Raw genomic sequence first — 12,227 nt, 5'->3', positions numbered from 1 at the left:
TATATATTGTTCAACTACGACCATTTGGTACCACAATTTTAGATAGTTTTCGGTGGATGGTAAATTATTACACTGTTCAGTGAGTGTGATCGTCTCTCCACAGGTGTTTGTGGAAACTCTGGACAAATGCTTTGAGAATGTTTGCGAACTTGACTTAATTTTCCACGTGGACAAGGTAGAGGAATTATTTTATCAACTATATCCTATTATTTCATCCTTCATTTTTATATTTACTATACCAAGGATGTAAGTCAACCTTGCCCCAAACAGCGGCATTAAATGCTCACAATGAATGTCTGACTTCCCATAGAAACTCACTGTGTTATAGTGTCATTTGTTTACTAATAAGGCTGTCTGAATTCATCTCCCGTCAAATCAAAGTTGGTCGTGTACACAGTTTAGCAGATGTTATAGCGGGTGCAGCGAAATGCATGTATGCAGCAAAATCCTTGTAGAAACAGGGTGGTTGTGTCTATCAGCGTCATCTTAATGATATCCCTGTGACAATGCTTCGGCCCTGCTGGCTTTTGTCACAAGAAAATCTATTGTGAATGTCTAGCCAAGTCTGTGGCAGCGAAGCATGATATTACAGTACTTTCTGCACAGGTTGCAACATTTCACACACAGATGCCATTGATATTAATGTGTACAGAGGACCGAGTTTGTGTGAACCTTTTTTCTACAGCAGGTTCCAAGTATATGAAAGGCACAGAAAATAATCTCCCCTAAAACATCTCTTTTGGGTGAAAGCAGTAGGATGTTTTCTCAGTCTGAGAAGAGCCTATAAATAGAACATTTTGGACTGAACCTGTAGGTACACAATATACTGGCAGAGATGGTGATGGGAGGAATGGTGCTGGAGACCAACATGAATGAGATCATCACACAGGTGGACGCCCAAAACAAAATGGAGAAATCGGAGGTAAGAGTAGTAGTAATTCGTTCTGATTTCTCATACTCCAGGTATGTGTAGGCATGTGTGTATGCTGGAACCTGCATGCCCCTCCAGTGCCCTTGTGATGCTCCTGACTCTGAGTGTTTGTGCTCTCTGGCCCTCCGCTACTGCACTGCTGAACCACACAGAATTACATTTATCTTCCTTCCTACCCCTAAGTTATAATCATCATTACAGATACCGATTGTCTCTTCTCTGGAATCTAAATTTACACACTGTCCAATGCATCTGCGGAATCTTGATCCTCAACAATCACACACTCATGAGATGCATTGCTCATCCCACTCTACAGACTGGACATCTCGTGTTGACGTATTTGCTTAAATGGGGAGATGTTGGTAGTGTTTCTATGGCTGTTGAATGGTTAGTTGTGGTCAGAGAGCGATGTTGAATTAACAACATTCGATGTTCAAGTCTAGATATTAAGGCCTAGACATTTTTGTTCTCAGATCTCTTTGAATACAATTTCTAAATGTCATCATTCATGAAAACCCGATTGTTACAGCCAGAGAATTTTATGGAATCATTGCCATTTAACAATGGCAGAACAATGCCATTATGACTGACTAGGTGTATTCTGATCCATCTAAATACAAGACCCTGTGTATTTTTTAATTGACACACACAAAATATTCCAGTTAAATAAATGGATATGAAGCCAAATATTTGAATGCCCCAAATGTTTATCAGTTCTTTTGAGGAGTTATTTTAGGTTTTGTTTGCTTACTGCACAATGTAAGGTTACATGGTGTGACTCAAAAGTCCTACGGATGTGTAAGTTGCTGTTAACTTATCTTTATATCAAATTGGTGCTGCACCATTGGCTAACATTTACAGATATTACCTCACTGTAGCAATGGGGCTGTATCTAACAATGGAAACCATGCTTTGGTAACAACTTTTGTCCGTATTGTGTGGTTGATTTTAAATGGAATCATTATTGTATTGTACGCCAAGTCTTTGACTGCTCAACAAACATCAGATGTGCTCCGTCTTTTCCTTCTTGGACCTACCCTAGACCGCAGTGTTAGTATAGTCATGATCATTCAAACTTCAACGCTAATTCAGAGCCATAAATAATGACGTAAACAAAATAAATTCCTAGTAGTGTGTAAAACTTTTTTTTAAAGTCAATACAAATTGGTGAAGAATGATCGGCTGTATTTAGTTCACTTTCACATGCTCATCAATATGAAACATCAGAAGTGTTGCTATGCCTTTGGAGGTGTTGAGGCCTCTCTCAGTGCAGTCTATGAATGCGGTCTACGATAGGTCTTATCACTTTCTATTTATATAAACTGTAATTTCTTTGATCTGCTTTAACAACATTCCTCATTCCTCTTTTCCCCTGACCCTTTCTAGTTCTTTCCATTCTTCTCTCTTTACAGACATTTATCTTTCAGTCTCCCAGACAGGACAGGTAGACACAGGTACTGCTAAATTTCCAACAAGTACTGTAACTTCCCAAATTTATTTACACTATCCGTAGTTCTCCATAGACTGACCACTTAATAACAAAATGTCATCACTAACAGCATACCCTAAAATGTATCAATGGTACTTAAAAGGAGCATTGAAACCACAAATGACTTGGCTATTTCGGAAATTGGTTAACATGTTTCAATTATCATTTGAAACTTCCATGTATTTCATTGCGATGTTTTTAATTAAATGCCCAATGCAGCTGTTTTTATCTCCAATATTAAACCATTTCTGGGTAACATAAGTACCTCACTGTGATTTAAGAAAAATAATATTTTTGTATATATTAAAATGGTCAAAAAATAAATGGGTTCATAGTAAAGAGCAATTTCTCAAGAATTTTGTGGGGAGTGGAAAACCTGAAAAATAACCGTTATTGGCAGAGGTTTGGCGCTTTTTCTTATTGGTCTATCAACTAATTTACCACCTGGTGATTTCACCATCCAGGCCAAACCGCAATTACACTAAAAGGGCATTATCATAATTTTCACCATTTCACAGAATTATTCTAACTTCATAGTGTGGAAAGATACACTACCGGTCAAAGGTTTTAGAACACCTACTCATTCAAGGGTTTTTCTTTATTTGTACTATTTTCTACATTGCAGAATAATAGTGAAGACAAAAACTATGAAATGACACATATGGAATCATGTAGTAACCAAAAAAGTGTTAAATAAATCCAAATATATTTGAGGTTCTTCAAAGTAGCCACCCTTTGCCTTGGTGACAGCTTTGCACACTCTTGGCATTCTCTCAACCAGCTTCACCTGGAATGCTTTTCCAACAGTCTTGAAGGAGTTCAACATATGCAGAGCACTTGTTGGCTGTTTTTCCTTCACTCTGTGGTCCGACTCATCCCAAACCCATCAAGTTTGGTTGAGGTCGGGGGATTGTGGAGGCCAGGTCATCTGATGCAGCACTCCATCACTTTCCTTCATGGAAAAATAGCCTTTACATAGCCTGGAGGTGTGTTGGGTCATTGTCCTGTTGAAAAACATGATAGTCCCACTAAGCACAAACCAGATGGGATGGTGTATCACTGCAGAATGCTGTGGTAGCCATGCTGGTTAAATTGAGATGGTCCTGTGATGCAGTATTACAGCAATTCCCCAAATGGATGATGTCATTAGGTAATACAATGGAAATAGTATGTCGCTATACACTTTCCTGTACATTTTAATCAAACATTAGATTGAACATTGTAAAATATGACATGCACTGAACCTTGTCACCCCCCATTACCAACAAGTAAGTCCTGTTAACCTTGTCACCCCCGATACAACTAGTAAGTCCTTACCTCAGCGTGTTTCCACTGAGTTGTTACAATTCTAATATATTACAGTGCAATGCATTCGGGAAGTATTCAAACTCCTTTTTGCTACATTATAGCCTTTTTCTAAAACATCATTTTTTTATATCCTCAATCTACACACAATACCACACAATGATGGGGCAAATACAGGTGTTTTAGAAAATTTAGCAAATGTATTACATTTTTTTTTTTTAAAGTACATTTAACCTGTTAGGGCTAGGGGCAGTATTTACACGGCCGGATAAAAAACGTACCCGATTTAATCTGGTTATTACTACTGCCCAGAAACTAGAATATGCATATAATTATTGGCTTTGGATAGAAAACACCCTAACGTTTCTAAAACTGTTTGAATGGTGTCTGTGAGTATAACAGAACTCATATGGCAGGCAAAAACCTGAGAAGATTCTGTACAGGAAGTACCCTCTCTGACCATTCCTTGGGCTTCTTGGCTCTGTTTATTGAAAATGTAGGATCTTTGCTGTAACGTGACACTTCCTACGGCTCCCATAGGCTCTCAGAACCCGGGAAAAAGCTGAATGATGTAATTCCAGCTGCTGGCTGAAAAACTTTAGCGCCTTTGGTAAGTGGTCTATCAGAGGACCATCAGACTGAGGCGCGTGCACGGGGCGACCTCATGTTTTTACTTTCTCTCTCTTTGAACTAAAACACAGATTCCCGGTCGGAATATTATCGCTTTTTTACGAGAAAAATGGCATGAAAATTGATTTTAAACAGCGGTTGACATGCTTCGAAGTACGGTAATGGAATATTTAGATTTTTTTTTTGTCACGAAACGCGTCGGGCACGTAACCCTTATTTACCCTTTCGGATAGTGTCTTGAACGCACGAACAAAACGCCGCTATTTGGATATAACTATGGATTATTTTGAACCAAACCAACATTTGTTATTGAAGTAGAAGTCCTGGGAGTGCATTCTGACGAAGAACAGCAAAGGTAATAACATTTTTCTTATAGTAAATCTGACTTTGGTGAGGGCTAAACTTGTTGGGTGTCTAAATAGCTAGCCCTGTGATGCTGGGCTATCTACTTAGAATATTGCAAAATGTGCTTTCACCAAAAAAAGCTATTTTAAAATCGGACATAGCGAGTGCATAGAGGAGTTCTGTATCTATAATTCTTAAAATAATTGTTTTTTTGTGAATAATTTAGTAAATTCACCGGAAGTTTGCGGGGGGTATGCTAGTTCTGAACGTCACATGCTAATGTAAAAAGCTGGTTTTTGATATAAATATGAACTTGATTGAACAAAACATGCATGTATTGTATAACAATGTCCTAAGATTGTCATCTGATGAAGATCATCAAAGGTTAGTGCTGCATTTAGCTGTGATTTGGGTTTATGTGACATTATATGCTAGCTTGAAAAATGGGTGTCTGATTATTTCTGGCTGGGTACTCTGCTGACATAATCTAATGTTTTGCTTTCGTTGTAAAGCCTTTTTGAAATCGGACAGTGTGGTTAGATTAACGAGAGTCTTGTCTTTAAAATGGTGTAAAATAGTCATATGTTTTAGAAATTGAAGTAATAGCATTTCTAAGGTATTTGAATAACGCGCCACGGGATTCCACTGGCTGTTACGTAGGTGGGACGAAATCGTCCCACTGGCCCTAGAGAAGTTAATATTTCAGTTAACCTCTATGGGCTAGTGGGACGCAAGCGTCCCACCCCTGGTACACCCTATCAACAGCAGGTGAAATATCAAGGGCACCAAATTTGAAAACAATTAAATGTCATAATTCAAATTTCTCAAACATACAACTATCTTACACCCTTTGAAAGATAAACATCTCCTTAATCTAACCACGTTGTCCGATTTCAAAAAGGCTTTACGGCGAAAGCATAAAGTTAGATTATGTTAGGACTGTACATTGAAAATAGCTGTGTGTAATGTTTTGTCAATGCAAAGACAGGCATCACCAAAAGCAGAAAACCAGCTAAAATTATGCACTAACCTTTGACAATCTTTATCAGATGACACTCCTAGGACATTATGTTAGACAATACATGCATTTTTTGTTCTATCAAGTTCATATTTATATCCAAGAACAGCGTTTTACTATGGCGTTGATGTTGAGGAAATATTTTCCCTCCAATACCGCCAGTCAATCAGCACAACAAATTAAATAATTACAATTCGAAAACATTGGTAAAATATTATATTGTCATTCAAAGAATTATAGATTAACATCTTGTGAACGCGACCGCATTGCCAGATTTAAAAATAACTTTACTGGGAAATCACACTTTGCAATAATCTGAGTACTGCGCCCAGAAAAATAGGCTTTGCGATACAGACTAGGCGCCATGTTGGAGAGATCAAAAATACAATGTAAATAATCCCTTTGATTATCTCCATCAGAAGGCACTTCCAGGGATCCCAGGTCCATAACAAATGTAGTTTTGTTCGAAAAAGCTAATAATTTATGTCCAAAAAGCTCTGTGTTGTTAGCGCGTCCTGTAGGCTATTCAAAAACATGAACGACGCCCGCCGGACTTGTCTTCATCAAAGAGGGAAAAAAAAATATTTATGTTCGTTCAAACATGTCAAACGTTGTGTAGCATAAATCATTAGGGCCTTTTTCAATCAGAACTTCAATAATATTCAAGGCGGACGATTGCATTCTCTTTTAAAACGTATTGGAACGAGAGTACCCAAACATGCACTCGTGCGCCAGAGTAGTATTGGCCATCCGCTTATGACCAACGTTCCAAGTCTCTTGTTCGGTCAGTTTTCACAGTAGAAGACTCAAACCACTTTGTAAAGACTGGTGACATCTAGTGGATGGCGTAGGAAGTGCTCAATGATTAAGTCCCTGTGTGTTTCAATGGCATAGGCTTAAAAGTAATTCAACACATCAGGTATCCACTTCCTGTCAGAATTTGTCTCAGGGTTTTGACTGCCATATGAGTTATGTTATACTTACAGACACCATTCAAACAGTTTTAGAAAATTCAGAGTGTTTTCTATCCAAATATGTTAATAATATGTATATCCTAGCTTCTGAGTTGGTGTAGGAGGCAGTTAAAAATGGGCACATATTTTTTTCAATTCTCAATACTGCCCCCTAGCCCCAACATTAAGTATTCAGACTCTAGTTTGTTGAAGCACTTTTGGCAGTGATTACAGCCTTGTCTTGGCACACCTGTATTTAGGGGGTTTCTCCCATTCTTCTCTGCAGATCTACTCAAGCTCTGTCAAGTTGGATGGGGAGCGTCGTTGCACAGCTATTTTCAGGTCTCTCCATAGATGTTTGATCGGGTTCAAGTCCGGGCTCAAGGACATTCAGAGACTTGTCCCTTCGCCCCAGTCTGAGGTCCTGAGTGCTCTGGAGCAGGTTTTCATCAACAATCTCTCTGTACTTTGCTCTGTCCATCTTTCCCTCGATCCTGACTAGTCTCCCAGTCCCCGCCGCTGAAAGACATCCCCACAGCTTGATGCTGCCACCCCAATGCTTCACCATAGGGATGTTGCCAGGTTTCCTCCACACGTGACGTTTGTCATTCAGGCCAAGAAGTTCAATCTTGGTTTCATCAGACCAGAGGATCTTGTTTCTCATGGTCTGAGAGTCCTTTAGTTGCCTTTTTGCAAACGCCAAGTGGGCTGTCATGTGCCTTTACTGAGGAGTGGGTTCCGTCTGGCCACTCTACCATAAAGCCCTGATTTGTGGAGTGCTGCAGAGATGGTTGTCCTTCTGGAAAGTTCTCCAATCTCCACAGAGGAACTCTGAAGCGACCATCTGGTTCTTGGTCACCTCCCTGATCAGGGCCCTTCTACCCCGATTGCTCAGTTTGGCTGTGTGGCCAGCTTTAGTAAGAGTCTTGGTGGTTACAGACTTCTTGCATTTAAGAATGATGTAGGCCACTTTGTTCTTGGGGACCTTCAATGCTGCAGAAATGTTTTGGTACCCTTCCCCAGATTTGGAGCACTCGGGGAGAAGGAAATTATAATTATTATATATAGCCCAAGGGCACAATGGCCACTAGCCTGCAAAAGGCATGTATATTTTTTAGGGGGCGTTTCGGCCACACACGGGATGCTGCCGGGAAATTTGAGGCATTATCAAATGCTTGTCAAATTGTGAATGAGAGACTGAAGTGTGTACAGCCTGCGCCAAAAACAAAGCAGAGGTCATGCCTTTCAAGCAGCCTTACAATGTATTAAAAATCAAAACATATACCCTAACGTTTGTAGAACTAGTTACCTAACTTTAAATGAAGCATAAAGGGGTACCTATTTCTTTGTTAACCGCTCAACACAGAATAGCCGCATATGTGCACTCCCTCATCGTTTGGAGAAAATATCCTTTCTATTTTATTCAGCTTTGTTCAATTGTATTCTTCATAATATAAAATAATGCCACGGAATTCTAAGCAAACCTTGTCTGCTAAATGAACTAGTGTAGCCCACAGCCATATGGCATAGCCAGATCAGGACCTAACATAAGGACAACTCAGAGTTTGGAATTCTTTTCTTCTGAAATAGACTACATTTTCTTCATATCATGTTTCTTTAGACATGGATTTATTGTTAAGGTGTATGCTATATTACATTGATTGACTAAACTGTAGATGTTCCTAAGGTCTGCATCAGTGGCTTGTAGGCTGTGTGGAAGCCAGGAGATGGTGTGTTTGTGTTAAAGGTCAATTACTGTGAGACCAGCAGTTATTTGCTTGACAATCACCTGCTGACAAAATGTTGTGACCACCACAGCCCTAATATAGACTGGTTGTGTGTACCTTTTCAAATCATGTCCAATCAATTGAATTTACCACAGGTGGACACCCAAGTTGTAGAAACATCTCAAGGATGATCAATGGAAACAGGATGCACCTGAGCTCAATTTCTAGTCTCATAGCAAAGGGTGTGAATACTTATGTAAAGGTATTTCTGTAAAAAAAAAAATATATATATATCTTAACCTGTTTTTGCTTTGTCATTATGGGGTATTGTGTGTAGATTGGAAAACAAATATTTAATCCATTTTAGAATAAGGCTGTAATGTGGAAAAGGGGAAGGCGTCTGAATACTTTCCGAATGCACTGTATATCCTTGAAAAAGTTCTCAAATTTTTAAATCCACTTTCAGTGAAACAGTCTGTTTATTGTACTTTAGGAATGGCCAGAAAAAGGACTACGAAACTATACTGAATTGTCATAATTGTGTTATATTTCACAGAGAACAATTTTAATCTGAGAACTTTTCACATAAATACAGTATATATAAATATGTAGCAAAATACATCTTAGTGCAATGTGATAATTTCCTTTAGGCCATCTGATATTGCTCTAGTTTGTTCCTCTTTCCTAAGACGCATAAATAAGATATTTCACTTCAGTCATGTTCAAATTTGTTTTTCGGAATTCAATAAAGATTCTATACATATCTATAGCTTCATTTCCTTCTCATATCAAATTCAATTTTTTTCTTTACCCAATTCTCTCCTTGCATTTTATCCTCATCAGTCCTCCAGAATTTGGTGGGTTCACTTTTCAAGCAATGCTGCCTCCGTCTTTTTAAAAGTCAATATTATTGAATATTTCAAGATTTATGAATGTAGCACTATGTTCTCAAAGTTGATTCATAATTGGCTCTGGTTGTGATGTAAATCATAAATGAATTAAATAATGCATGTGCATATGAAGCTAGGCATTTGAATGTACATTTGCACACGTCTGTTAATAGTTGATGCTTTGCATTTTGTCTGTTGGTGACTGTCTCCGTATAGTGCTTTTATATTTAGTACTGTGGAGTTGTGTGTCCCTGTCCATTGTGATTAGGTCTGGTGGTGGGAAAGTTGTAATGTGCAATATGTTTGTAAGCGTTTCTGGTGACTCTTAACTGTGTTTTGTGTGTAGGCTGGTATTGCAGGTGCACCTGCTCGTGCTGTATCTGCCGTAAAGAACATGAACCTTCCCGAAATGCCCAGAAACATCAACATTGGAGACATCAGTATAAAAGTGCCAAACTTACCCTCCTTCAAATAGCGGCATGACCCACTGTGCAGAAGTTGACCAATGTTTACGATGCAATTTGTTTACCAAAATCAAAACAAATATCAACAAAGATCATGAAGGAAGGTACTGTGTGAATTCCTTTGGTGTTAAATCATTCTTTTGTTTCCTTGTTTTAAATGGCTGTCATTGATGTGGCTTGTTTGAGAAAATTAAGTATTTATTTATTACATTCCTCTACCCTCACTGGAGGTGTTCCATTATGTATTGGCTGCTACAGTATTGGAAATTCATACCTTAGTAGTTTGTAAAGCAAACTGAACAGAATATTCTTATATACAATATGATGGAATTGTATTTCTTTGTCTTGTCTGTATACAACATTTTAAATGATCTTGTCTTATCAAATTATTTTCTCTTGATTTTAATCAGTGCATGTAAGTTTTTCTCCTTTTTGCAACTCAATAAAGTATTGAATCATTTTATGCCTATGTGTTTGCAGTGAACCTGGTTTCATACTATACAATTGTGTAATAGTGCCTGATAGGTTTTCTGAAAGAAGAGCAAGTTGGACCGCTGTTGATCCAAGTAGCTTGCATCTTATGGACAGTAAATATCCTATGATTGAGACTTTTTGCAATGCAATTAATAATTGATTCACAATGTACTGTGGTTTACACTTATTAGGTGCAGTTTGGCCATCACTTGTCCCAGTGACAGCACAGCTTATAATGGCACGTGACTGCTTTTCTCTGCTCTTGCGCAACACAATTAGTAAAAATGTACTTTCTTTCATAGCCGGTTCTATGAAAACAAGTAATAGGACCATAGATGACAATGTCCTATTCAGTTGATTTCGTATTTGTTGTATAATAAAGTGATTCAATGAAATGTGCAATACGCTGGTCGCGAATGCAGCAATTCACAATGGTCAGCAGGGTTGTCATGTCTGGTTTTCCTAATAAATGGGCCTACTTTGAAAATGAAGTCGTGTGTGAAAATGTGTTGGTTGCAGGATTTTGGGCAATTTCTTTTTTTCACTGTGGCTGCCAAGGCATTTCTCTTTCTAACACTATTTCACTGTGCCATGATGTCTGTCAGGAAGCGAGGCAGGCTGTTGCTGAGAGAGAGAAGTCATGAGTTCCTTTGCAAAAAAATATAATTATTGTTGGAATAATGTAGAAAAACTTGGATTTTTTTTCCACAAGGACTTATACAGGACCTATACCCTCTACATCAAAATTCCATACCTAAACCTTGATTTTGGACAAAATGACCTGAATAGATTCTGACTACCAAGGACTATCAAAAAGACTCTAACAAACCAAAACCTGGAAATACCATCCAACACACAACTGAGTAATGTTCAGTCTGAACCTACTTCTGAAAAAGTAAAAGACAATCTCTAGGTAATTTAGTTTATTTAAAGCCTAGTAAATAAGGCTACCAAGCTGCTAGGACGGAACAGACCTGGCTGCAACTTAAATTAGCACTGAAGTGAGATATGAAAACTCTTGAGCCTAACCAAATGCAGAGGTCTTTGAATCCCCCCTGCGCTATGGCTTAACCCTGTGCAGATGTCATCACAGTATATTAAATATACTGCACGGAATAATTACAAAAATAAACTTAAGGACAATCCAGAAACACTATTTGCTGACTGCTACAAAGAGGAGAACGTAAGAAACTTAATTTTCCACACAAACCATCCCCTGGCATGGACAGTGCTAGAGGAGCACACTACCCCTATGTCAAGAGAGAGGGTATTGGCCCAGGGTGGAAACTCAAAATACTAGACATTGAGGAAATTGAAACAAGTCTGGGACATTAATGGTGCAGGGCATCCTCAAGCAGTTCCAGCTGGACTTATACGGGATCAGAGAGCGAGCACAGCAGGAAAAGCTCTCTCTGTGATGACTCCCCCATCCTGAGTGAGTCTGATCACCTCCTCAAACTGTCCTGCAGACGAGGATAGTCGTCAGCTGGACTGCACTTCTCCATCATTGAACAATTCACAGAGCTGGAGCGACATGGTGGAGCTCAGAGAGCTAGACCACACAATCCAGACAGAACAGACCCCACAAAACAGACCAGCACAACAGCCCCCACAACAAGACCCGGAGGGCTGAAGGTAGAGATGGACACCTGTCTGAGACAGCTGGCTGCATTCCGGAATGAGGTGAGAGAGGAACACATGGCACAGGTAAATGCAGTGAAGGAGGAGGGAGAGTAACACATGGCACAGGTAAATGCAGTGGAGGAGGAGGGAGTGGCACAGCTAACAGCATTAATAGGGATAGCCCCCTTTTTTAAAATTTTTGCCTAAAATGACATACCCAAATCTAACTCCCTGTAGCTCAGGCACTGAAGCAAGGATACGCATATTCTTGGTACCATTTGAAAGGAAACACTTTGAAGTTTGTGGAAATGTGGGAGAATATAACACAATAGATCTGGTGGAAGAAAAACAAAGATAAAAACAACAGTTTTCTTTTCT

At 39.0% G+C, this 12,227-nt stretch overlaps 1 protein-coding gene across 4 annotated transcripts in view; it reads left to right on the top strand.

The window, feature by feature from the left end:
• The window catches only part of LOC100196459 (adaptor-related protein complex 3, sigma 1 subunit), a 31,481-nt gene extending 21,266 nt beyond the window's left edge, over positions 1-10,215 (top strand). The window contains exons 4-8 of one of the 4 annotated variants that reach the window (XM_014160060.3): positions 104-175; positions 815-922; positions 2,344-2,385; positions 9,242-9,255; positions 9,635-10,215. In XM_014160060.3, coding sequence (XP_014015535.1) covers positions 104-175; positions 815-922; positions 2,344-2,379 — 216 coding nt within the window. In that variant the 3' untranslated portion in view covers positions 2,380-2,385; positions 9,242-9,255; positions 9,635-10,215. 4 annotated transcript variants of the gene reach the window in all.
• The last annotated feature ends 2,012 nt before the right edge of the window (positions 10,216-12,227 follow it).

Source organism: Salmo salar, chromosome 20 (assembly GCF_965601325.2).
Source record: "Salmo salar chromosome 20, fSalSal1, whole genome shotgun sequence".
In the NCBI taxonomy this organism is placed as follows: domain Eukaryota; kingdom Metazoa; phylum Chordata; class Actinopteri; order Salmoniformes; family Salmonidae; genus Salmo; species Salmo salar.
Note: the sequence above shows the minus strand (reverse complement) of the source record. Positions and strands in the feature narration are given on the sequence as shown.